The sequence below is a fragment of the Engystomops pustulosus genome, chromosome 3, assembly GCF_040894005.1.
Source record: "Engystomops pustulosus chromosome 3, aEngPut4.maternal, whole genome shotgun sequence".
Taxonomy (NCBI): domain Eukaryota; kingdom Metazoa; phylum Chordata; class Amphibia; order Anura; family Leptodactylidae; genus Engystomops; species Engystomops pustulosus.
The window spans coordinates 109,350,598-109,378,410 of NC_092413.1; the positions used below are offsets into that span (position 1 = coordinate 109,350,598).

The 27,813-nt window shown below is 39.2% G+C and overlaps 1 protein-coding gene across 1 annotated transcript; it reads right to left on the reverse strand.

Annotated features, from left to right (window-relative positions):
* Window positions 1-2,425: 2,425 nt before the first annotated feature.
* On the reverse strand, window positions 2,426-24,986 carry RPF2 (ribosome production factor 2 homolog). Its single transcript, XM_072141782.1, has 10 exons — window positions 24,804-24,986; window positions 24,546-24,678; window positions 23,436-23,473; window positions 22,252-22,291; window positions 22,071-22,152; window positions 18,633-18,709; window positions 14,493-14,592; window positions 6,823-6,925; window positions 6,351-6,495; window positions 2,426-2,974 (listed from the first exon to the last, which is right to left on the reverse strand). Exons 1-10 carry the CDS (start codon window positions 24,824-24,826, stop codon window positions 2,792-2,794), a joined length of 924 nt encoding a protein of 307 aa, XP_071997883.1. The 5' UTR covers window positions 24,827-24,986; the 3' UTR covers window positions 2,426-2,791.
* Window positions 24,987-27,813: the final 2,827 nt, after the last annotated feature.

Below are 27,813 nucleotides of genomic sequence, written 5' to 3' on the forward strand. Positions count from 1 at the left end.
TACACATGGATATAGACCTATATCATATATGGCATAATTGAGGCAAATATACAGCATATAACCGACCTTGACGGCTGGGAAATGCCTAGAATGGCGTCCGATCTCGAAAGTCCCTGAGTCAGGACTGACATGCGATCATTAGACAAGCAAAGGAAGGAATAGAAAATCAGCTCACCCTTCTGTGGTCATACATCAGGTGCCGGTGCACGGATATGCTGAGCCGGATCAGTGCATCTTGGACAACAGGAACGTTTATCCAGCAACTAGGCTTGATTTTCATGCAATAAAACTTCTGTTTATTTCATCATAATATAAAAAAGGTACCATGTTACAGACATCTGACATAGATGACTAAGAACTCTTGGGAGTTCGAAACGCGTCAGATGTCTGTAACATGGTACCTTTTTTAACCTTTTTTATATTATGATGAAATAAACAGAAGTTTTATTGCATGACAATCAAGCCTAGTTGCTGGATAAACGTTCCTTTTGTCCATGCGATCATTAGACCTCAGATCAACGTGCATACCTCGCTTTTTGAATCTTACCACTCCACGCTCCTGTTTCCGGGTCGCGTCCATCATGACGTCACATCCGGCTCCGTCATTTCCGGCGGATGTCATCACCAGAGTCGGACGGCAGCCGGCCCACGTGACCTCCGTGATGAACGCGCTCCGGGTGTCCTTAGCTTCAAAGGGTCATCCTCCAGTTGGGGGACACTATGGAAAACCCCATTAAAAGGAAAGGTTCAGTAAGGCATCAGTAAAAAAATTACTGATGCCAGGAAGAGAAACCAATCTGAACGAGTCCATAAGCCAAAATGGGTTCAGTGAAAAAAAAAAATGCTAATGCGAGTCCATCCTTAGTTGCACTACAATTGCTTGTGGTTTTTAGGCCTTATTATATGATGCAAGGAGTCACTTCTTTCCAGTGGAAGACAGGGAAGGGGAGACAAGTTAAAACACAAATTGACAAAGTAGAATCTGTCCTCAGGGAATGCCTTATTAGTCCCTTCCAAAGGCAAAATCCATGCTACCTCCACACACTGCATTGCTGTTCCCTTTTACAGACCAATGGAGCTTAGTATCCAGCTGCTGCATAGATTTAAACTATCGGACAGCAGTTTATAGTTATAAAAGGAGAACACTGACATCTGTTTCACTACTGCATTTATCATACATTTCTTACTATTGAACTCAATTTATAATTGGTTATAATTTGCATTTTTATATATTTTCTTTCATCAATTTTCATTATTTTTATGCTTGTTTTGATTGTGTGTGCAGAATTTATGGAGTTCAAAACAAATGTGTTAGACAGTGACCTCTAGTGTTAGAACTATTTTGAGCAAATTAATTTATACATATAAAATCTATTTGTCAGTTGAGTTGACGGAGTCCAAATTTTTTATTAAAAAAAATGTATAATGGAACTTTTATTACAAATGTAAAGAAAAATGAATAAATGAAGTGGAGGTATATACAAGTGATTTAAAAAAACAACAATGCAGCTAGGAGTGGGCCAGTCATGTATATCCAAAAACCAAATAGGCCCACATATAAAATATCTATTCAGCTCTCAAAAATCTAGGTATTGCCAATCATCTATACCCTCAGGAATGGAGTATATCTATGAAATGCATCAGTTTTTGTATTTAAGTATAAATAGGATTTTCCAAGTAATGTAGTGAGTTTCAGTTGGCGTTTCACCACAATTATTTACAGGTTGTTATGAACAGTCAGCAACATGGGTGAGTGTACCACTATTTTTCAAGGTAGTGTGTGCCCTAGGGCCTTGTAGTCATCCCTGTGTTTTAATCCTCACTTCACCAATTAATTGCTTGTACAGGCAGTCTCCGGGTTACATACAAGATAGGGTCTGTAGGTTTGTTCTTAAGTTGAGTTTGTATGTAAGTCGGAACTGAATATTTTATCATTGTAATCCCAGACAGAACTTTTTTAGCCTCTGTGACAATTGGATTTAAAAAATGTTGGGTTGTCATAAGAATCAATATTAACACTAAAGCTTCATTACAGACACCTTTTGATAACTGTTACAGCTGTTTATTGTAGCGTAGGACTAAAGTACAATAAATTACCAATATCCAGAGGTCCGTTTGTAACTAGGGGTCGTATGCAAGTCGAGTGTTCTTAAGTAGAGGACTGCCTGTATTTAGAACTAATACTAGATAAAAAGGTCAAAATCTGCAAATCGGCCGCTGCAGTTCGGCTAGATATTCAATCACTGATTCTACCACTTAAGATAGAGATTAAGATAGAGAAAAAAAATAAAATACATATCATCTCCAAAACCTACTTGGGGAGTGTCAAGAGATTCGTCAAGTATTCCATGCGAAAAATGGGTTCCCCAATTTTACTGTATGGTAAATGTGTAGTTTATATGTATAAATTGAGTCACAAGATGCAGCCGGAATATACATTCATTTAATTTGCTAAACAACATCATCATTTTAAAGGGCTTGTGCTGGATACAGAACAAATAAAGTGTGGGAGACATTTTAAAGGTAAATTCAGTATAATTGCGGCCTGAAAACTGTCTAGCATGCTTTGTGCTGCATATTCGAAGTGGTATTTCGGAAAAGAAATTTGACAGCACATAAAATATTTTGTACAATACAGTGGCTGTGCAAATACCACACGCCTTGGGTACTGAAGTCCTGCAAAGGAAACCAAAATTTGATAATCAGCCTAAACAACCTTGATAGTTCAAACTCCACTGAAGATTACACTTAAGTTAGCAAGTCTTAGAACACATGAATTCTGTTTATTGGGTCACTCCTTCCTGCTTCTTTTTGGGCTGCCACCTTCATTTGCCGCTAACATTTTCTTTGCTCCTCTTTTCTTCAGTGCCTTGACTTTACGAGTTTGGAGCTTGCCCAGATCCTGTTTCTGCATATGGATTCTGCCATACTGTGTACCAAATGTGTCATGAGATATGTTCTTCTTTTTCTTTGCCTATTCAGAACAGACAAACATTATTAATTAATGGCATTAAAGCAAAAAAAAAAAAAAAAAGTACAAAACACATTACTGTTCAGGCGAGTGAGGTGTAAACATGTGATTGCTGTAGCCAAACTCCACATGTACTGTAACCTGCTAAAGAGGGAAGGTGTAGGAACAACTGTATTAACTAACAAACTTGGCAACCACTTTAACCCCTTATTGACCTCTTAATATAACCCTTAATGAGAAGCCGTAATCACCAAGCATATTTAGCAATTTGCCATTTAAGGGATGTAACTTCATTTTTTTGTGCACTACCTAAAATTATTTTCAAAAAATGTTAAAGAATTGGTAAAAAAATTATTTTTTAGGTTAAAGGGGATTCTTTTTTTTTTTTTTTTTTTTTTTTTAGATGAAACCCCCTATTGTGAGAGATCCTTTTGATATATGCATAGTCTCGGGTATACAGTGAGGTTTTCCCAGTGAAATAGGGGATTTTTTTTAATGGAAAAATATGAGTATAAATATACATGTCATATGAGCACAGGGCATGTTCAAATGTGTGTGTTTATTCTACTCAAGGCATATGTTACACACATACAGTGGGGGAGATTTAGCATACAGCTTAGGCCTCTTGATGCAACCGGCGGGTAGCGTGGCCCCTGCGCAAAACTATGCCAGGTCCGACCTTATGTAGATTTGCATAAAAACCTGCAAATTAAAGTTTTCGCAAAAGAATGCAGGCACGGGGTGGGATGCCCTCTCCGCTGGCCGCCATGCCACTCTACACCCACATGATGTGTAGGTGGCGTATTCATTATTTTAATTGCAAATTAGTGCACTGTGCAATAATTCGTGATTTTGTCACTGCTTCTATGCCAGAAAACTGGCATTAATTTGCATGAGAGGTTCTCTTCAACCCCTTGCCACAAACTGACAGGCTCAGCCCTCTCCATACAGACTGGATGTTTGCTTCATATTGCAGCATGAACTCCTGGGATCACTGCTGGATCAATTGCAGGTGTTAACCAGGTGTAGCAGCCAGCAAAGCTGCTGGCAACACCGGCGCCGTTATTTTGGTTTTGATAGTCGTTCCCTGACGTCCATCACCATCGAAGATATGTTACAATATAACATTGTAAAAGGTTGTTCAGCAAATCCACCATATAGTGCTATACTGTAGTATGGTACCATACAATTGACCAGACACCCTAGGGTTAAAGTACCCTGGGGAGGAGGGGGTTAAAAAAAATAAAAAAATACAAAATAAAATGTTCAAATCACAAACCTTTCCCTAGAACAGATATAAAAATAAAAAATAAACAATAAACAAATACATACTGGTATAGCCCAGTCCCAATTGGCCCAATTTATTATTGTATAAAAACTGTTATTCCCAGCAGCAAACCCCGTAATGGAAAATAGCATCCAAATATTTTTTGGTAATTTTGCTACACATAAAAGTTTAAATAAGTGATCACAGGGTCGTAGAGTTCCTCAAATGGGATCAAATGTAAAAGTCACCAGGTCCTGCAAAAAAATTATACCTTCCGCAGCTCCAGTATGTAAGAAAAAGTTCTTAGCTTTAGTATATAGCAAAATTAATTTTTTTTTTTTACAAAAGGTTTTAAATTTATTAAAACCTAAAGAAAACCCTAGACAAAATTTGGTTTCCCGTAATTGTACCGACCCAAAAAATAAAGGAGAGGTGTCATTTGGACACACAGTGAAAACTGTAAAGACTGTGCCCAAAAGAAAATGACAAACAAATTTTTTTTTTTGCCAAATCACTACATTTGGAATCTTCCTCCCACTTCCCAGTACAGGGAATGGAAAATGAAACACCGCCAATAGGACAATAGTACAATTTTTTAAACAGAAAATAAGCATGCTAGTTGAAGAGGAGGAGCAAAAAGTGGAAAATGTAAAAATGAAAAGGGCATTGGCAAAAAATGGGCTAAAGTTGTAATAATTTCATATTTATTTTTTATTTTTAACAAGAAGCCAAAGGCTCCATTTCACTGGGGCCTGCACCCAACGGGAGTTTGTTGGTGATGTGGACGGGATCTCGGTACCTACACCCATGTGTGGTGGTCCTGTTCCTTAATTACCACGTTTTGACAGGAAGTACAGAGCAAAATTTGAACCATTTGCTCTTCAACACTTCAGCTATCACTTCCCCTTAGAAGTCTAGGGCTAACACAGGGGGGCACTAAGTTGTCAGGAGCAGATTTGACAACACACACGGTGCACTGGATGCAGCAGAACTCCCCGTCTATTTCAATGTGGGAGAATAAGGAGTCTCAGATATGTCGCCTAGAGGAGTTATCTAGCTGGGCATCTCACACACACACAAACAATTTGAAATGGTATGGAAACCTTGGCTTTTTAACGACTCCACCTCAACACGTCCAAGAAGCTAGGTAGGGGTACTGAGCAAGTGGAGATGGATCTATTAGCGTAGGCTCTAACTGTTCAACCAACTCAATTGCTCAGAACCTTGGGGGTCGTACACAGAGGCAGTATGTTCCACCCTCCCCTCCTTACCTTTCTACCCCTTGGACTTTCCTTCCCCCTCTTCCCTCCCCAAAAGTAGCCACTTGTCACGTGGTGCAACATATGCTGCATTTAGTTTTTGTTGCAGATCCATTGGCAACATTATAATCCTATATGGACGCAATTTGTTTCTCTGTATTCTGTAGAGATAGATGTTGACTATCAATATGCTTTGTTCTCATCTAGAGGTACAGAGCCTATTGTAATCGGCTTGTTGATTGCTTTGTTTTAATGTTTATATTTGAAAAAGAATAAAAACAGAATTAAAAAAAAAAAAAAAAAAAAAAGAAGATTTTTAAATACAGATATTAATTCTCGACTAACTTTAATCAGTGGATATCTCCGGTTCTTTTTCACCTAGAAGCACATTATCTTATATGATATTAAAGTGGGGATTCTCCTCTTTAATAGGGCACTACTGTGTCCAATTGTGTTTCTAGACGGTTCAGGAGATACGAGTGTTTGAAATGGTCAGCTGAAGGAATGTTAAAGCAGCTGCAGAAGACAAAAATACATGCACCCTTTGCATCTGACTCTGGGAAATGAACAGTTTTCCACATTTTTAGTTGTCTGCTAATGGTCTGCTGATTTGGTAAGCTCTGTGTAGCGCTGTGGAATCTGTGTGCAATATGTAAAGGAATTATTATACTATTAAAACAAGTGTTATCATTCTAAGTCTCACATATAAAATAAAAATTGTTATGACATGAAAAGTGGTTTAAATGATATTGTCATTTAACAAAGAACAGAAGTGCAAACATTGACCTGTACATTCAGTTACCAATGAGCCTCGGTCACAAAGGGGCTATATAAAGCAATTGATCGCAATTACCTGGAGGGCTTTGGGGCGTTTCATGGCAAGTTTGAATAGGTCATCTGAAGCCAAATGTGTCCGTCTCATCACAAAATCAAAAGAGGGTCCCATTTCTTCCAGTTCTATTCTTGGTGTCCTGCACCCTGATTTTTTCAAAATAACCCTGTTCACATGAATTAAAAAGATAAGAAAAAACTTTCGAGTTAAGGAGCAATGGCTAATATAAAAGTTACATTAGGCTTCTTGGAAAGTAGAAACCATTTTAATCAATCTCAATGCACATTTAGCACATAAAGCTTTGTCAGTGCCATCAGCAACTTTTGCTGGCCCCTGTATATTAGGTCTACCCTCGCCCTGCACTGGTTTATTTATACTTTATTTCGATGGTAGATTTCCTTTAATGCAATTCCTACAAAATGGCCTTGTCATTTGTGCAGGAAGGAGAAGCAATAGAGCTTGTATGTTCCATCTAGACCAGGTTTTTACTTACTTGTAACTCCGCATAAAAATTTTCCCATCCACTGCTGTAAAATGCAAGACATGCTCAAGTCCAGCGAGTCGGATGGCAGACACTACTGGTCCTCTGAAGAAATCTACAAATCACAAATAAACACCAACTATGAATTAATGATAACAAAAAGGATAATAAAGATCTAGCAATAATTTAGATACTGTTATAAGAATGCAGAAATCCAATAAACACCAAACCGTAATTATAATTTAAAAGGGTTTTCATAGGAATTTTCACATGCGAGGATCGAAGTTACAAAGACTGTTTATGCGGCTGTTCTACACTTTAAAGGAAAACTACCATTCCGAATAACAAAAAAAAGCTACAGATACTCACCAGTGCTCCTCTTTATCAAGATCCCAGTGGTGTTCTTTTATGTTAGCACACCGGGATCACTGTAAAAAAAACAATAGTTATTTACCGGGAACGTTGTTTCATGAAGCCACACCAGCACCAACCGAGAGTGGTTCCACCCCTGGGACAGGAAACTTGAGCATAAAACTAATGCTCCACCAGCCTCTGAGGTTTACAGAGACTCATAGAACAATAAATTTTAACCGAAATAGCTTTTTTTCCCCGTTTTCACCCACGAATCTTCACCACCCAGGTGGGAATACCTGGTGTGGTCGTGTCTCAATGAAACAACGTTACTGGTAATTAACTATTGTTTTCACATTTGCCACGACAGCATCAACCGAGAGAATGGCAGAGAACACATTTTGGTTGGAAAGTTTCTTCTTTTTCCCCTCCCTAAGGTCAGATCACCAGTGCCACATCCACCCTATAATATCTATAGAACATGTGTGGAGAGGACCACATAGCGGCCCTGCATGTCTGGTTAATACAAGCATCTTTAAATTTGGCCCACAAAGTTGCTCGAGCCCTGGTTGACGTGGTGCAAGTTGACCCAATGCCTTGTAGGCTTCTGTTATAGCTGTCCTTAATCAAGCGGCCATGGTAGACAAAGAGGCTTTAGAGCCTTTGTTACCTCTGGTAGAGACGATGGACTGTCTGATCCCCTGAAAGCCAAAGCCCTGTCTATATATGCCAGTAGGTATCTTTGACATCCAGTTTGTAGCAAAGTCTTTCCCTGTCCGTCCTTGGGTTTCCGGGAGAATACCCTCCTGGGGTTGATGTAATTTTGACACCACTTTTGGCAAACACTGGTTCAGTCTTTAGGATAATTCTGTCAGGCAACACTTGCAGGTACAGGCCTTGGAAGGAAGGGCTGCCAGTTCCCCTTAGCTCCACGAGACAAGAGGACCACTTTCAGTCAGTAATTGAGCCCTCTTTTTTAAAATCCAATTCTTTCACTGAATATTTTTAAATTTTACAACACACAGAAAACCCCCCCCCGAATAAATAAATAATAAAAAAAAAAAAGGGATAGAGGAGAGCACCTTTCTCCCAAAAGAAAGATAAAGAGTACACATCTAGCCAGTAGTGTTTAAAGGTGTGGGGGTAGACCAGCATGAAGCCTGACAGATAAGTAGGCATGTCTAAATTCCGCCCAGGATGTGGCCAGTGCTCGGGTAGCATGGGCATAAATCTTTTCTGGGGCAGATTCCTCAGCAGCTTCATAGGCTAACTGGATAGTAGCCCTAATCCATCTAGCGATGGTTGTTGAGGATGCCTCTGTCCCTTCCTGAAAAGAGAACAAAAACTGTCTTCCAATAGGATTTTGAAATCTCTAGGTACTGGAGAATACTGCGCCTAACCTCAAGGTTATGAAAGGACTTTTCTCTTTCTGTCTGGTAAAATTTAGTGGTAAGTGGTAAAATTTAAGTGACAAGTTTTGCGTTTCGTTCTGAAAAAAAGTAAAAATTTGGCAAAAGTTTGTAAAATTTCTTCATTTTCCAAGATTGAAATGTTCTGATTTCCAGACAGGAAGTAAAACTACCCAAAAAGCTTGGTAATTAACAATTACGGAATGCCTGCATTATGTTACGATGATATTTTATGATAAACCCCATAAATTACCCCACTATAGAAACTTCACCCCTCAACGTATGTAAAACAACTTCTATTAAGTATATTAACCCTTTAAGTGTTTCACATGGGCTAAAACAATATGGACCTGCGATTTAGAAACTTTTGAATTTTTTTGGGAAAATACTTACATTGAGGCCAAAACTAACAGCTTCACAATAAATTAAATGATGAAACGCTCTGCAACCTTTGATGCCCAATTTCTCCCAAGTGTACTGATACCCCATATGTGGTGGTAAACTTCACTATGGTCGCACTGCAGAGGATAGAATGAAAGCAGCGCTATTCACAGCAGATTTGTATTGTCACATTGTATAGCCTATAAATTTTAATTTTTTTGGTAATGCAAACATATAAAGGGCTTATTATTTACGGGATGAGATACAATGTATAGATAATTCATTTTGGGAGTCTAAAGCTTATTCATGAGATTTTATTAACTATTTCAAGGGGGACACAAACAATATCAATTTTTATTTTGGATTTTTAGCCCTTTTTTCCCCCCGTAATGTAAAACTAATATTTTATCTTTATTCTTCGGTTCACTACGATTGCGGTGATACCTCATTTATATAGTTTTTCTTATCTTGGTTCAATTTTACTGAGCAAAACCACTATTGGAGAAAATCGCATTGTTTTTACTATTGACAACTTTTCAGGGCCATAACTTCTGTTTTTTTCTGATGTCAGATCTGCAAAAATAGTTGTTCTTTTCAGTCGTATCATTTTAGGGAACATAACTTTTTAGAACATTTTTTGTGATGGTGTTTGATGAAAAATTATATATTATGGGAAGTTTTTCGTGTTTTTTTTTTACGTTGTTCACCGGGAAGGTTCAATATTGATTTAGATTGATACCAAATATGTACTTTTTTGTGTTTTATATACTTTATTTGCATTTTATGTGTAACTGTAGAGATTATGGGACTTTTATTTAATTATTATTATAAAATTATTTCATGGTTTTTTTTACTTTTTTTTTTTTTTTCCATTTTCCATCCTCCATCCTTTACTTGTATTGCAGTGTAGAGTAAGTAACTGAGCATGCTCAGTTACAAACAGCCGGGTCTTGCCAGGAGGCGGAACCCAGCGTGAAGATGAGCAGGCAGCCTCGGGGCACTCTACCGACCCCAGGGGCTGCGGCAGAATGGATCGGATCCCCCGGTACGCACAAAGGACACACTTAGACGCTGCGGTCATGCTTGACCACGGTGTGTAAGGGGTTAAACAAACGGGATTTGATCGTTTTTCCGATCCCGGGTCTGGGCTATGATATCACAGCCCGATACAGGCACCAGACTGACCCGATGTCCCTAAACCTTTCTCTGACGCGCCGCCGTAGAAAGCCGTTGCGTCAGAAGAAGTAACCTTACTTAGCACCGTAAAAAGCCAATAGGGCGGTGATTACATATACTTACACCTACATAGATCTTCAGCGTTTGTATCCCTTCCTGTGCTGACGTTTCAGTTAAAAACCTATAAAAAAAATACTAAAAAACACAAAAAAAATATAGTTTCTAGCATGGCTAAACGGGTGTATTCTGCGGATGAGGCCTATGCCTTCATGTGTTCAGATACAGACACTGCAAGTGATGAACACTTTCTAATGTCCTCCTCTAGTGACAGTGATGAACCCTTTACAAAGGCGCAGTAGGCAGAGTGAAGAGCAGTCAAGTGACCCAGGTTGGGAGCCCCCAAATATGTTTTCTCCCCAAATTCCAACCCAGGAATAAATATTAATACAGATGGGTACAAGGAACTTGATTTTTTTTTTTAAATTTTTTTTACAGAGGAATTTGTAGACCTAATGGTTACACAGACAAATCTGTATGCAGAACAGTTTCAGGCCGGTCACCCCACATCTTATTATGCTAGAAGCCAGAGTTGGCAGCAGACTAATGCCACAGTATTAAAAAAATTCTGTGGGCTCTTTCTTAATATGGGACTTGTTAAAAAGCCTAGCATCCGGTCATATTGGTCCAGTGACGTTTTATACCACACTCCAATGTACAGGGCTGTAATGACAAGACCACGTTTTGAGGCGCTGTTAAAATTTCTGCATTACAGTGATAATAGTCAGTGTCCTGCTGCTGGTGACCATGCCCAAGACCGATTGTACAAAATTAGCCCAGTAGTGACTCATTTTAATGAGAAATTTATGGAAGTTTACACCCCACAAAAAAATATAGCCATCGACGAATCACCTGTACTTTTTAGAGGTAGGCTAAAATTTCGGCAATATCTGCCAAGCAAAAGAGCTAGATACGGGATCAAAGTTTACAAGCTCTGTGAAAGTGAAAGCAGATACACCTACAAATTCCGTATCTATGAGGGAAAGGACTCCCAGATCTGTCCACCTAAGTGCCCCCCTGTCCTAACCACAAGCGGTAAAATTGTATGGGATCTTTTATTCCACCTGATGGGTAAAGGCTATCACCTTTACATAGATAATTTCTATACAAGTGTCCCTCTATTTCAGTGCCTCCTTGAAAAAGGAACAGTGGCTTGCGGAACAATAAGGAGGAATCAAAGAGGCCTCCCAAAAATCTGGTGGACCTTAAATTGAGACGGGGTGAAAGCAAGTCCTTGTGTCAGAGTAACATCATGCTGACAAAATATAAGGACAAGAGAGATGTGTTTGTCCTCACATCTATCCATGCAGATTACAACACCCCTGTCTCTATTAGAGGAACCAACGTCACAGTCCTCAAGCCAGTCTGCATACAGGAGTACAGCCAACACATGGGAGGGGTTGATCTAGCCGATCAAATGCTACAGCCATATAATGCGATTCGCAAGTCCCGCACTTGGTACAAAAAAGGTTGCAGTGCATTTAGTGAAAACTACATTGTATAATTATTTTATCATTTACCGCAAGACCTGCCAACAAGTAACCTTGGCATACCAAGAACAAGTAATAAAGCAATCACTGTTCCCAGAGGGTGAAGAGGGTGCGAGCACATCCCATACTAGTCACGCCAGCAGAATTGTGCCAGGACAACATTTCCCATCTGAGATCCCCCCACAGAAAAGAAAAGACGGCCATACATAAAATGCTGTGTGTGTTACAAGAAGGGAACACGCAAAGATACCGGTTATCAATGCGACAGTTGCCCAGATAAGCCAGGGTTGTGCATTAAAGACTGTTTCCGTGCTTACCATACTTCCCTGGAATATTAATTTTATTGTTATTTTGTAATTTCATTGCAATTTTGGCCATTTACAAAGTGATATTATACCTAAAATTTTAAACCACATTTCATTTCATTTCATTTTACCCCTAGATCAGTGATGGCTAACCTATGGCACTGGTGCCAGAGGTGGCACTCAGAGCCCTTTCTGTGGGCACTCAGGCCATCACCAGAGATGACTCCAGGTATCTTCCTGCAGTCTCAGACAGCCCAGGACTTGCTGTGCAGAGGTATTTTAAAGTGACAGCTCTACCTGGGACTATTTTCTGCTTTATTGGTGTCCTCAGGGGCTAGTATCAATGAAAACTGTGACAGAGAAGGGAGTATAAATCACAAATTAAATTTCTGTGTTGGCACTTTGCGATAAATAAGCGGGTCTTTGTTGTAGTTTTGGCACTCAGTCTCTTAAAGGTTCGCCATCACTGCCCTAGATGAATACAGAAGGAACAAGTGTTCTTCACAACATGCGCAAATAGATTTTGCCTGGATTTAATTTTACTTGCGCCAAAAACTTTCATTATACCCCTAGATGAATAATTCCTGCTTTCTGGGTGTTGTTTTCAATAAGGTTCACTTATGGTGGTGTTACATTATTCTTTTGGCTCAAATCTACTATAAGTGTGGAATGGGGCCTATAAGTCACTATTGCTTTATCCTGGAAACCTTTAAGGGTTTCGTTTCCAAAATGGGGTCACTTGTTGGGGTTTTTAACCGTTTCCATTCCCAAAAGTCTTTGTAAATGAAAGGTGTGACATAAAACTTTCAGGAAAATTTACTCACTCATAACCAAATGGTGCTCTGTTCTGTGCCCTGCTATATGCCCTAAAAGCAGTTTACACCCACATGTGGGCTATTTCCGTGATCAGGAGGAATTGTGCAATAAAATGGGGTGTATGCTTTTTCCTACAACCCATTGTAAATTTGTACATTTTAGGCCTAAATTAATATATTAGTGAAAAAATTTTATTTTTCAAAATTTGACTTTATATTATTTTAATTTCTGTGAAACACAGAGGGGGTAGAAAAGGCCATTATACCCCTTAATAAATTCCTTCAGGGGTGTAGTTACCAAAATGGGGTCACATGTTGGGGTTTTTAAATGTTCCCATTCCCCAGAGTCTTTGTAAATGAACGATGGTGGCCTAAAACAGTTTCAGGAAAATCTACTCAAAACCAAATGGTGCTCGCTCTGTTCTGTGCCCTGCTATATGCCCAAAAAGCAGTTTACAACCACATGTGGGGTATTTCCGTGCTCAGGAGGAATTGTGCAATAAAATGGGGTGTGTGTTTTTTCCTAAATTTGTACATTTTAGGCCTAAATTAATATATTAGTGAAAAAAATTATTTTTCAAAATTTTACTTTTATTTCTCTTTAATTCCTTTGAAACACCGAAAGGGTTAAAAAAAACTTTCTAAAAGTGGTTTTGAAAAGCTGGATGGGAGCATTTCTGAAAATGAAGTAATTTGTGATGGTTTTTTATTGCAAAGTCTTTTAAAAAGCTCTTTCTTAATTGCAATAGTCCATAAACACGGTTTCCAAATTTTCCTATAAATTGCTGTGCAAGTCTAGAAAAATTTAAGAATGTTTACAAAGTTATTACAATATAATGCAGAGCTATGGTAAATGCTATTTATTAAGTAATTTGGACGGTAAGATTGTCTGTCTGAAAAAAAAAAACATGTTAAATTAGAAAAATTGCTGATTTTTTTTATTTTTTGCTAATTCCTTTTTTAATAAAAACATAAATCATATCAACTAACATTTACCACTGACATAAAGCACAGTGTGTCAAGCAAAAACAATCTCAAAATAACATAGATAAGTTAATGCGTTCTGAAGTTATTATAAAACAAAATGATACATGTCAGGTCTGAAAAATAGGCTTGTGTCCTGAAGGCCATTTTAGGCTGTGTCCTTAAGGTGTTAAAAAAATGATGTAAATGTAAAGTAGACATATGGGAAATGTTATTCAGCAACTTATCTTAGATGGTAAATCTGCCTGAAAACGCGATGATTTTGAAAATGGCAAATTTTTCAAAAAATTCATCATTTTTTCTTTTTTTAATAAATGCAAAACCTACCAGCCAAAATTCACCACTAAAATGAAGTACAACATGTGGGGAAAAAACAAAACAAAACAAAACAAAACCTTATCTCATAATCGCTTTGATAAGTAACAGAGTTCAAAAGTTATAACCATATAAAGAGACGCAAGTCAGGATAAAAAAATGGGACTGAGCCTTAAGCTACAAAATGGCTGCGTCCTTAAGGGGTTAATCAGTCCGTTAATTTCTGTCTAAGGTAAAAATGTTCTAGTTTCATATGGCAACCAATCAGAGCTCAGTTTTATTTTTATAAACAGCTTTGGGAAAATGAAAGCTGAGCTCCGATTGGTCAATGGTCAACTAGAACAGTTCTGCTCCGAGAAACTTCTTATAAATCTCCACCAATGTTCATAATGTTGTTACCTATTAACAGGCTTTTTAGTCGTCTATAATCTTCATTTATTTCAAAAGCATCTCCAGCAAATATCAAAAGCGGCTTTGTTCCTTCAGGACACTTGGCGGTCTGTAAGACATGAGATGGGAATATATTTCATATAGAAAACTCTGTATTTGTAAACAACAAATGAGCAACAAATGAGGTACTACCAAAATTAATAACTACAGTTAAACGGTAAAATACTAGGGTTTTTTAGTTTTTTTTTATTTAAGTGAATAAACCTTTGCACAGTAAAATGGAGCTACTACATGAACAATTGGAAAATAAACTAAGCCAGATGTACCATAATTGTATATAGCATGCTTTGCACCATGTTTTACCAATGTCCGAAAACCTGGGGCCGGCTTAAAGTGAGTAAGTTGCATTTTCTACTGTCAACTAAGCCAAGTTTTAGGGGTAAAATGAAACCACACAATCTTAAAGAGTACTTAAACTTAGTGAATTAACCAGGGTATGGCAAGTACCCAATGATTGCAGTGCAGGGATGTTAATGGCAAAGCAAAGCAAGATTATCTTATTGGCTTTAGATGTTTTTACCATTGCAGGGTTATCTTTATATATTCCTAATTATTTTCCTAATTCCTATTCCTAATATATTCCTAATATTCTCCGCCTGGCTATTTGTTTGGTTGCCATGGGAATCCATAGCTAGACTGAGGAGTGTGGGTGGATGTTTCTGGGAGGGGTTACTAGCACATGTACGCTCATGATCAGTAGCAGCAGAATATCAGTCCTAGCAGTATACAAAAAGCTCCAGGACCTGCAATGATGTTAAAAGCATGTGACTAGTCATCCAATTACATACCAAGAATGGTATGTAGCAGAGCGGTTTGTGTTCTAATACAGTACAAATGTGTATGTATCAAGGTTTGAATCCACAAATAAAGACAGAGCTCAGGCCCCCATCAGTTCTATTAAATGGCAGATCAGATCCTGAACACAGTACAGTGTATATACAGTGCAACCTCTTTGAGAAGATCTTTTGCACAGGAATTAGTAAGATAGGTGGTCTTTTGGAGAGCTTTCAGGGTGCATTCAAACGTGGAAGTAAGGGTGGGTTTGCACCACATTTTTTTGTATACACTGGCAAAAAGGCAGTCTTGCCACTATTCGTCCTGTCCGTCAAAAAAATGCAGGATGGAAAGATGTAGCAAGCCAATTTTTTTCATTCTACAGCTGAGAACATATGCTCTTAGGGGAGGCAGTGGACGGTTATGGGGAGCGTATTGCATCTCTCCTCACAGCCTCGTCAAGCACTTACATCGGTCGGCAGGAGGGTGCACCTGGTGGGGTGGGGGAGGCGAGAGGGATAGAAAGATATACAAACACATACTGTGACACTGCCAGGTGTTCAATCTTATTTAGGCGTTTTATAGTGTAGTTGGACATGTTTTAATATATCTTTTCCCTTATGATGTAGTAGTATATGATGCAGAGCTCCAATGCTAGATCTCTGTACAAGCAGTAACACTGATTCTGTGCCCTGATTTGCTGAGCAGTTTCTGTACGTTCACGTGAATGCCCCGAGTGCTATTGGCATCATTGCCCATAGCTGATAACACAACCAGAAAGTGCCACCTACTTCAGGAAAAGCTGAGAGGGTTTTTAGGATAGCCTTATAGATCTTTTTGCTCCATCTCTCATGATAGAAAAAGAATGATACAGGTAGAGTTGGAATTGTTGTCAAAGGCTCTCTACAGCAGTGCTAAAACTATTTTTTGTCAAGTAACTTTACAGTTACGCTTTAACACTGTCAGAACAAGAGCCTGGCAGTCAACGTAATGGACGCAACTGTACATCAGGTGCAGCCCATTACATCCATTTGTATCAACAGGTTAAATCGCATCTGCAGTTTTTGTGGCAGAACAAAAAGTGGAGGTATATGAACTTGTTAAGGAGATCGCACTGGTTTCGGACGCCATCTTGACTACTGTATCTTAGATACAGCAGACATGTTCGCTGACCACTGTACAGTTAAATTCATAATTCAACCTTCAGTTTTTTTTATTTAAAGTCTGCCTGTAAGGATTTCTCCTTGACACTTGTTCCTCCTTATTCCCTAGCATTATTTATGATTCTGGAGTCCGCTTATCTCCTTCTCAGGAAATTAATATAAACAATATCTGTGTATAAGGTCTCTGAGAACAGAGCACAATTAATACATTTTTTTCCCAGAATGTGCTGATGACCAATAATTTTTCAGTATACTATTCACGCCCCTTTGATGACTCTTCTGTCTGTGATATTATGCATTTTGAGATATTAAACGGGAGTGAAGATCTTTACATACACTAAGAGATTGACGTGTCTTAGTTTTGTGTTATTTTTTTTTGCTGTAAGATCCACTTCTGCCTTTAGTTATATAGAACATCAAAAACTACAAGTGTGTCTGCAGTCTTAGAGTAGTTGATTGATCGATTGAACAGGACACACCCAAAGTTATAGAATAGGTCTCAGAAAGACTATCCTCAGGTCATAAGATGGGCTGCAATCTGCTGGTGCACATACTAAGGCTATACATCACAATAGATAATTATCTATAACAGAGAACTACCCATCTGTGTAATGCACTTGCTCTACCTAAAAGAAAACATCACTGTATGCAAAAAAAGGAAATATGGATATTCGCCAATGGATGCTTTATATGTATAAAGTGATTTACAGCTACCCATCAGTGCTAAGGGGAGTATAAATACGTTGAATCATTTTTTTTTTTATTACCTCAGTGTCACAATTAAAAGGTAAACAATTAAAACAAGTTCACCCACCATCAGCACTGCAGTGAAACAAAGTTGTTGTAGTTTTTAAAACAGCTAGACAGCAGAGTGCCACTTATTTCTTCATAAGGCCTTCTTCTATACATGAACCTTGACTGTGCAGTAATGTTACAAAAGTTAGCTGGACAGCTTGCTAAAGGGTGGACTATAACACCAAAGTAGGTTCACCAAGGTTATAGCTCAGGTCACATAAATAGTACAAAGAATACTTTATATCTTGTTTATTTCTATGACTTAACATCTCAGGACCCCCAGATATATCTGTAATCCCCAACTACTCCGATACCTCACACTTATCTCTATCCTAACCCACGTCCCATCCATCTCACCATGTTGCTCACAGCTTAATCCTGTATGCCCCCTCTCTACATTGCTTCCGCTTATTCACTTATGTATCCCCCACACCTTCCAATGCTTATCTTTTAATGCCACCTACTCTCAGGTAGGAGCTGGAATCAACACTCTGCTAACATCAGTATTATCTCTCAGAAGACAGTAAGATGAGGTACCAACAACTCTCAAAAAGTAAATTGGTGATCTTTAAAAGAGGTAATTTAAAGGTCTCTGTCACTATTTCTGTTACTTCTACCTGTTGGAGCAGGTCACAAGGATCCCATCACAGCCTTTACCTAGTCAATTCATACACTAATCTTGTCAAATCATATTTTCTTTATGTAAATGAGGCTGGTCACAGGCAGTGATGTCACCCGTTACCCCTCCCCTCTCCCTGTTCATGTATGTGTGTAATGTATAGTGAAGCATTGCTAGTGCCTGTGCTTTATCTGCTGACATGCTCTCGCTCCTAATACACATGTAAGAGACACAGACATCAGCTACACAAGTACCAGACATGTTCTGCTATAACATGGCTGCCTGGAGCTGTTGTATCTCTTCTATCCACACAGGCTGCAGGGGGCGCCAGCACCAGGAAGCACATGGAGGAGCCATTAGACCATTATACAGGCTGTCAGTCAAGCAATGGGGGTGTGGCTGTGCCCCCCACTCATGAATAAGCTGGACTGCTGAATATGATAATGACTCATTGGACATCTCACGGGTCATTTGTATACAGCTTTAGGACCTCATTGCTTAATTTTACAGGCATGTAGAGGGACAATGAAGGCAATGCTTTCTAATGGCAGTTTATGAAAATATATTTAGTTTAGGGTGTTATTTTGCCTGACGGGTTCTCTTTAAGAATTTGATTTACTTGTTTAAATGTCGACTATATTGAGTTATGGAAACATTTAAATGGAAATATAGGTCAGAAGTCACCAAATAAAAAGCTGCCCAACCAAAACAAACACAAAGCAGAGTGCAGAAACATACCTTAACCTCTTGAAGGGATACAAACTTCTCCATGCAAAGCTCAACCATATCCAGAAGATGAAAATCAAACATCCGCCCTAAGAAACACAAGAAGCTGCAATGAAAAACATGGGACAACAGAATTCCCAAGCAGAAAAAACTGCAAGTGCTTAGAGGTGCTTAAAACCTATTAAAAATAAAAAAACATATTAACCCCTTAGCGCTCCGCGCCGTAGCTGTACTGCGCAGCTTCCGACGATTAGCGCTCAGCGCAGTACAGCTACTGCGCGGAGACTATGCCGGTTCAGCGCTGCATAGCAGCCAAACCGGCATCGTTAGCCGCGGGATTTCAGCGGTAATCTACCGCTGACATCCCCGGCTAACACCCGCGGTCGGAGTGGGCTCCGATCGCGGGTGTTTAACCCGTTAAATGCCGCGGTCAACGCGACCGCGGCATTTAACATGCCTTCTGGGGTCTTTACCCCACGCTCGGCCCCCCCGCACCATTTTTTTTGGGGGGGGCGATCGCTGTTTTGGCTCCTCTTGGGTCCGATCGGGACCCCAGAGAAGCCTGGAGGGTTTACCTTTAAGATGGCGTCTGTGACGTCATCTTAAAGGCAAAGTGTCAGCCTATGCATCTGCATAGGCTGGCACTGATAATACCCTGCAATACATTAGTATTGCAGGGTATTAGTATTACATTAGTATTACATTAGTATTACATTAGTATTACATTAGTATTGCAGAGTATTATCAAGAACAAGCAATCAGATGATTGCTTGTTCATATCCCATGGTGGATCATGTAAAAAATGTACAAAATAATGTTTTTCAATAAAAAATTACTTTATAAATCACTAAAAAGAGACATATAACGCTCAAAAAAGTCTAAATCATAACACAAACCCCACATATATAGTATCACCGCGTCCGTAACAATCCATAGAATAAAACTAAATAACTATTGAACCCATATGATGAACGCCGTAAAAGAAAAACGTCAAAAACCCGCCAAAAATTATGATTTTTACCTATTATATCCCACTAAAAATGCAATAAAAAGTGATCAACAAAACATATGTACTCCAGAATGATATTGTTGCAAAGAATAACATGTCCCGCAAAAAACAAGCCATCGACCAGCTCTGTAGCCAAAAACGTAACAATGTTATGCCACTTGGAAGACAGCGATGCAAAAATGATAGATTTTTCCCCACATTAGGGTTTTATTTGGCAAATTTAGTAAAACATAAGAAAAAATATTCATGTCTGGTATCCCCGTAATCGTATCGACCCATAGAATAAAGATAACAGGATTATTAGGCTATACGGTGAACACGAAAAAAAAAAAAAAAGTAAAAAATCCAGTACAGAATTGATGCTTTTCTACTCATGACCTCAAAAAAAGTTCCCAAATTTCAACAATAGGTGATACCAACCCCAAAATGGTAACACTGGAAAAAGCATCTCGTCCCGCAAAAAAAATGCCGTCACATGGCCCAAATAACGGAAAAGCGAAAATTTTATAGTCTTCAAAAGGGGGCAACCAGAAAACTAAAATCCTGGCAGCTGCAGGGTGCTCCTTCCCTTCTGCGCCTCGCTGTGCCCCCATAACACAAGTAACGGCCACGTGTGGGGGTCGCTGCACTCAGGAGAAATTGTAGAACAAATTTTATGGTGAGTTTTCTCTTTTTATCTTTTGGAAATGTGTAAATTTTAGGGCTAAATGAACGTATAACCGACAAAATTTGACCATTCTAAATTTCACCGCCATTTTGATTCAATTACTATGAAGATCTCAAGGGGTTAACAATCTTTGTAAATGCTGTTTCTGATAGTTTGAGGGGTGCAGATTTGAAAATGGGTTGGTTATATAGGGGGTTTTGTTGCCAAATATGTAAAATTTGATTTCAAACAGTATTTATCCCCAAAATAGTCAATTCCGAAAATCTGGAAAATCGCTATTCGATTTGTAGGCCGCGTGATGTCAAAATAAATTATCCAAACATTTCAAAAATTATGAAAATGTAAAGTAGACAAATGGGAAATGTTATTCTGCAAGTTATTTAGGTGGTAAATCGATCTGCCTGAAAACGCGGTGATTTAGAATTTCGAAAATGGCTAATTTTTCTAAAAATTCATAATTTTTTTCTTTTTTTTGTAAATAAACGCAAAACTTATCAGCCAAAATTTACCACTAAAATGAAGTACAACATGTGGGGAAAAAACAATCTCAGAATCGCTTTGATAAGTAACAGCGTTCAAAAGTTATTACCACAGGAAGAGACACTGGTCAAATTTAAAAAAAAAGTTGCGAGCCTTAACCTGCAAACAGGCTGCGTCCTTAAGGGGTTAAAAGAGCGCCTACTAGTGCTTATTAACCCACTCCCGCCACAACCCTTTTTCCATTTTCATTTTTCCCTCCCTACCTTCAAAAATCTATAACTTTTTTATTTTCTCATGTACAGAGCTGTGTTATGGCTTATTTTCTGCGTAACAAATTACACTTCAAAATGATGGAATTTAATATTCCATGCCATGTACTGGGAAGCGGGAAAAAAATTCCAAATGCAGTGAAATTGGTAAAAAAAAAAAAAAACGCATTTGTGCCGTATTCTTGTGGGCTTGGATTTTAAGAATTTCACTGTACGCCCCAAATTACATGTCTACTTTATTCTTTGGGTCGGTACGATTACAGGGATACCAAATGTGTATAGGTTTTATAATGTTTTCATACATTTACAAAAATTAAAACGTCCTGTACAAAATTTTGGGGGGGATTTTACCATCTTTTGGCGCTAATAACTTTTTAATACTTTGGTACGTGGAGCTTTGGGAGGTGTCCTTTTTTTGCGGCTTTTGATGACGTTTACAATGTTACAATTTTTAGGACTGTACGACCTTTTGATCAATTTTTATAGAATTTTTTTTTTAAATGGCAAAAATAAGAATGTTAGTGAGATCTGCACTATTTGTTTTCCAGTCAGATATACTCACCAAAACTATCAATGCATCCACAAATATCAAATAAATTAAAAGCAGGATGTGCACATTCAAAATGTATAAAATCTAACTTTTAATAAATAAAATATTCAACAATGAAGGTAAAGTGCAAAATCGACTAGCCAGCCGGCAGCGATGCGATGCTGCCGGCTTCTCCTACAATGTGACCACTGGCGGGGGCCATCTGGGGGGGTGTCGGCACACCCCCTAATGAATAACGCCGACCTCCAGCACGCCCGATACACGATCCGACCTCTTATTTGGCAAGAGGTCGGATCGTTTTAAAACAATTTACTGCACATAAAGTAAAAAAAAAAAACGGCTAGGGAGAAATGGGCTGAGGGGAGGATTATGGGGGGCACATTTGGTCTGTGGGTTTTCTGCCGTGACAGGTCTTCTTTAATCTTCTACATACGTTAGAGTCAGACACACACTATACAGAATTTTTAAAACTTACCAAAGATCAGGTTGTTCGGACGTTTTTTATTATGAGATCCAAAAACGAATAATGAGCAGTCAGCTTTCTTAGAAAAAAATTCCTACAAATAGTAAAATAGTTTTTAGAATATATCTGACCCACGGAGATGGGTATGATGAATTGTAATTTGGTGCAAGTGTACTTATTTGCACAGGCTTACCAGAGAAGTGGTATCTTCAAATGGCCTAGTTACATTTTTCCTAAACAAAATTCATGAAGTTATTTCATAATTGCACAAGCTGAATTAAAGTTAATCATGCAAGTAGCCATGCACACACATTTATAGGCACATTGTGACCTTTAAACTAGCAGAATAAAAAACTATAACTGATAACCATCAGCAATATCAGATGGGCTGAGTGACTTTTTTTGCATAGCGCAACCAGATAAATACATGCTATGTGAACAAATGGGTCCACATTACAGGTCTCCTACATTTCCCTAGAAAATCTGTCTAAGGCTACATTCACACTGCCGTTGCCCGCCCGTACCGTACCAGGCAACAGCAGTGCACGAGGAGAGGAGGAGGAGGTGACCGCCCCTCTCCATAGAGATGCATGGCGCACGGCGCCGTATTACGGGAAAAGATAGGACAGGTCCTATCTTTTTCCCGGGTACGGAGCCGCACCGTACCGCTGCCGTAGGGCACCGTGCGCCTATTGCTGTCTTTGGAGGACGTATATCGGCTGTATATACGTCCTCCATACAGTAGTGTGAACGTAGCCTAAGACTGCATTCACAGGGACATATGGGGGACGTTGTTCCATTCCCTTAAAGAGTGGCTGGATAATACAAGCTCTTAAACTACATATATCATCTCTTCATCCTCATATACTGTAAGCTCTCGCAAGCAGGGCCCTCACTCCTATTGTTCCATATGAGCAGGTTATTACTTTGCAATGTCTTATTTTATTTGTATATGTTCCCCATAATATGTAAAGTGCTACAGAATTTAATGGCGGTATATATAGATTATAAAAAAATTGCAGTAGGTCTTATTTTTAGGGAAACAGTGATTTTTTTTAAGCCTTTTTAGAGTAGACTCTAGAGTCTCATTTTGGGAAAGTGCCATTATTGGTCCAAATGTTTCCAAAGGTAATAGAGTTAATTGCCTTCCGCACAATGGAGTTCAGGGTTTGGAGAGTTAGGATGATGTTCCAAAAGATGAAAATATGATTGTATTTGAATTATTTTGTTCAAAAATAAATATGGATTTTTGTTCATGAAGAAAATAAGCTCTAACCCATATTACAAAGCAAAAAATAATATAAGATCCTTTCTTAATTTTGTAGAAACACAGTAACATATACACAAAGAGAACAATATTACTTAATGTAAACTTACCTTTGATACATCACACAATGTGGCTTTTTCAATGAATGCTGCAAAACAAAAATATATTACCAATGAAAACACTGAACCATTTAATGCATGTACCTTTCTACTGTTGTAGTCTATATATGTATAGTGATCAATCATTATAAAACACTCCAAACTCATGTGGCGAATTAAAGGGGTTTGCTAATGAAAGTAAATTCTCAAATTTCATTCCCCTAATGCTGTTTACACAGATCATTTTTAACCTCTTACTTTACAATTTTACTCAGTGTTATTGCTGTTTTAGCTCCTATCACTCCCTAGGCTGGTCAGTGTAAAATTCCAAAGTGTGTCAGGGACTCTCTAAGCAGTTGTTACTTCATGATCCCTCTAGTGCTATGTGCCAACAATGTGGTTATATTATCAGGGTTCAGGTTTATATACCCTTTCATTTAGCTTCTGAATATTCACTAGATTCGGACACATAGAAAAGAGAGATGTGACAGATAAGAAATAATGAGATCCATAATACAATGACACTCTCAGATCTTAGCCATAACATACACTGTCAGCTATGCTGTCTGCAGCTTGTAGATTTACTCTCCTCACGCTGCTATCAACTGTTATTGATCATAGAAAACAAAAAAAGCTTTCCCTTTACCGTTAGCATTTAATGTATTTTTCCACCTTAGGGTACATGCACACGTCACCATGCTGGAGAGGAGGGGATGGAGAGAACCGCAGGGCTGGTGACCTACAACCACACCCTGACCAGGTGTCATAGACGCTAATGGCAACTGATATGCGCCCACATATGTTTGTGGGAATGACAGAAATGTAATTTTTTTTGTCAGACACATTAAACAGTCATTAGGGCCATGGCTCCTGGTATAAACTATGAGAAAATCCATGCCCCCAAACCCAAAAAGGAAACTCCATGACAGAAAGTGAGGGCATACTGCTTGTTCAGTATACGTCATGATTTTCTGACTGGTGAGGGTCAAGCTGCCAGGTTGCTCATCACTATGGGGAATGAAGAAAAGATGTGCATGTCCTCAGCCATACTGGCTGGAAAGCAAATGACAAAGCTCAGGACCTAGAAGCCCCAATGATCATGACACTTCACCTTCAACCTACCAGATCTTTCAGTGCTTTGGTGACTGTGTTGTTGGCATTGCCCCCTTTAAGAAACATGGCACACTTGTCATTCTCGGTTAGCTTGGGCTCTCTGTGCTGCAGGAAACGCTTTGCTCTCCTTGTTTTCGGTTTTCTATGAATACATCAGATCGTTATCAGAACACATCATAACATCAGTGTGGAGGAATAACAGAGATAACATAACTGACAGCGCCCCCGCACACATGGGGTAACATGTACCGGGAGTCCGCTACTCACATCACACGATCTAACTCAGACATTGTGCACTCTCCTGCAGACACGTGTTTACACCACACAACTCTCCACTTCTGCGAAGGCTGATGACGTCATACGGTCCCGGCGCAGTCCTGCGCGTCATGGCACAGGAATCATAGAGGCTATTCCACTAGAGAGCCATGACTCAGAGATATCCTGCAAGATGATAGGGTGACACCTAGTGGACTGGAGCCGGCACCAGGCTGTCCTATCTGCGCTTCAGGTATTGGTGGATACTTGTCTACGCTTCATAGTCACGTTATAGCTGTCATGAATATGTTATATACGGTACAGTGTAAGGATCACAAGGATGTTCTGTTGTTAAAAGTGATACTCAACAAAACACACAAAAATAGCTGTATCCATATGACCCGAGGAGCCCTACTGGCAAGTTCATCACTAGAAGCTACCACAATGTACCAAGTCCCAGCCTGAACTTCTCCACCTTTCTGACTCTTTGTAGGATATTTGTATGCCCATTCAAAGCTCTGTAAGGCCCCTTTCACACACACACACACACACACATATATATGGCGGCCGTATGCTAGCTGTAGGGGAGGTGCACCATATGGTGAGCACACACGTGCCATAAAACGGTTTTGTGGTAAATAAAAAAAAAAAAAGGGCACTATCTTTAACCGTTAGTACAGCCCATCAGCATGCTAACCTTTGGAGATGGGAGCGTTGCTGGGGCTCACCCCTCTATCTAACCAGCCAAACGTACGCCCTGGGTGCAGCAAGCGGTCGTCTGAAAGCAGCTTAATGCTGAATCACCCGTGATATTATAGGACAGTGGTGGCGAACCTATGGCACTGGTGCCAGAGGTGGCACTCGGACCCTTTCTGTGGGCACTCAGACCATTGACCCCAAGACAGAGCTCACCAAACAGGACCAAAGTCACCAAATCTTCCTGCAGACCCAGGCAATTTAAGAGATGCTGCAATCGGCTCTATTTTAAAACGACACTTCATTGGCTGTTTGGAACTGCGGTAAAAAGTGAGAAAGTGTTGATAGAACTGCAGGATCTTTGTAGGTCATTCTACTAGACCCTACATTCTTACTGTACAGAGATACCCTGGTGGGAAGCTACAATGATAATCTGAATGTGCCCTCCTTCTTTCAAATGTATTGGTGGCCTCAAGGGGCCGATACGATTGATAGATGTTGAAGGTAGCAATAAGTTCCTGCTTAAAATGCTATATTGGTACTTTGCGGTAAATAAGTGGATTTTGGTTATAGTTTGGGCACTCGGTCTCTAAAAGGTTCGCCATCACTGTTATAGGATGTAACTGTGATGCTATCACTGTCCTGGATAGCAATGTGTACATATTGCTGTCAAATAAGTTTTATGTGGCCATTTGTAAATAACCTTGTTTTACTCTAAATCTGTGTAAATCCCTTATTAGGAAAATATGCAAAGTTTTCCAGGATGGGATAAGGATAACCACTCCTCTTTTAGCTCAAGGGCAGCTCCCTTGACATCAAGCATGACCTTCAGGAAGCCTTATGATATGATGCGGAATTAAAACCAAACTAGTATATCTATTCCAGAAGGAACAGATTCCCAACTGTAGACAGCACTGTTTTGACCTGGTTGGTTCTCTTCAGTACAGTGTAGGGAACTGGTTTGGCTTGGTGAGAGGCTTGTGACTAGGGTCAGGAAATAACAGTTCTTACGGAGAGTGACAATAAAGGCCTCCGTGTAGGCGTATGGAGTCTTATAGCCATGGATGCTCCACTAGGGGGATTGTGGGAAAATATGCAAAGTTTTCCAGGATGGTATAAAGTAAAGCACACCTCTTTTATGTACCTTGTAAGGGTGATTCCACACGTTAGTGTTTTGATTCCGCTTTGAAACGCGCATGATCGCATATGCGTTTCTATGCAAACGCATGTGATCAGCAATCAGCGCCCAGTGTTTTGTATTGTGTAAATTTGAGACACCGGGCACTGATTGCCAATCGCATACGTTTGCATACAAACGCAAATGCGAGCAGCCGCTCGCTGGTAACTGCTTTTATTACACATTACACATTATCTCCCAATTATCCACTCGATACACAACACTGAGCTTGGCTTTGGTTCTGTTTTCATGTACTTATACAAGTGTGTGTATATATACATATCTATATATTATATATATACATGGCCTTTTTGATTAAAGGGGTTGTCCATGCTTGTATTTTTTATTACTAGTGTAGTGAGAAACTAATAAATGAAAACGCCCATCATGGGATGGGAGTTATTCATATATTTGAAAAGGACACATGAAGGACCTGTTTCCCAGGGGGACATGTGCCCAGTCACAGAGCACATGGCATTGAAAGGTACAAAATAACTTATTTTTTTTTCTGTAAAACCAATTTTATTTATACAAAAATTCTAGTGAATGTACTATGCTCTCTGGGGACTGGGGGAGTGCTAAAAATGTGCATCCTGGTGACAGGTTACCTTTAAAGGGGTTATGCCTCGAAACAAATTATTTGAAGAAGCTCCCAAAGAGCTATTTCAAAAAGCTATTCAAAATGGTTGCCTGGAATTGAAGTACCTCTCTATTTGTTATTATGATGCCTATTCAGCTTCTATTCTGTTTCTCACAGAAGCAGGTGTGGGAGGGGCCTAGCAGGGCACATGCACAGCACTTATAGCGGCAGTTATTCCACAACTCATTGGCCACCTACCCGTTGGTCACCTACCAACGCCCTGACACACATGGTTATAACCAGTCACAGCTCAGCTATAAATTTTAAAAATCTGTACAAAAAATATAAAGTTGAGCTAGGACTGGCTGCTGGAGGCAATATATACTGTTTTACTATAAGGGATGTTATAAATTAGATTTTTTTTTCTCATAAAATGTAACATATACTACACCAAGGACTGACTGGTGGTATGTGTGTGTATATCTTTTGGCCTGTGCCCTGAATGTCCCGGGTCAGTGGGACACTCGTACAACCGTGCGGGCAAATCTCCACAATCTCATCACTATCTA

Coding starts and splice junctions, on each gene's coding strand:
- RPF2 (XM_072141782.1), bottom strand. CDS start 24,826: ATGTCTGAGTTAGATCGTGTGAT. Junction 24,679..24,803: donor TCTGAGTTAGATCGTGTGAT/GTGAGTAGCGGA, acceptor ATGTATTCATAG/AAAACCGAAAACAAGGAGAG. Junction 6,496..6,822: donor ATTTTTATGCGGAGTTACAA/GTAAGTAAAAAC, acceptor TCATGTGAACAG/GGTTATTTTGAAAAAATCAG.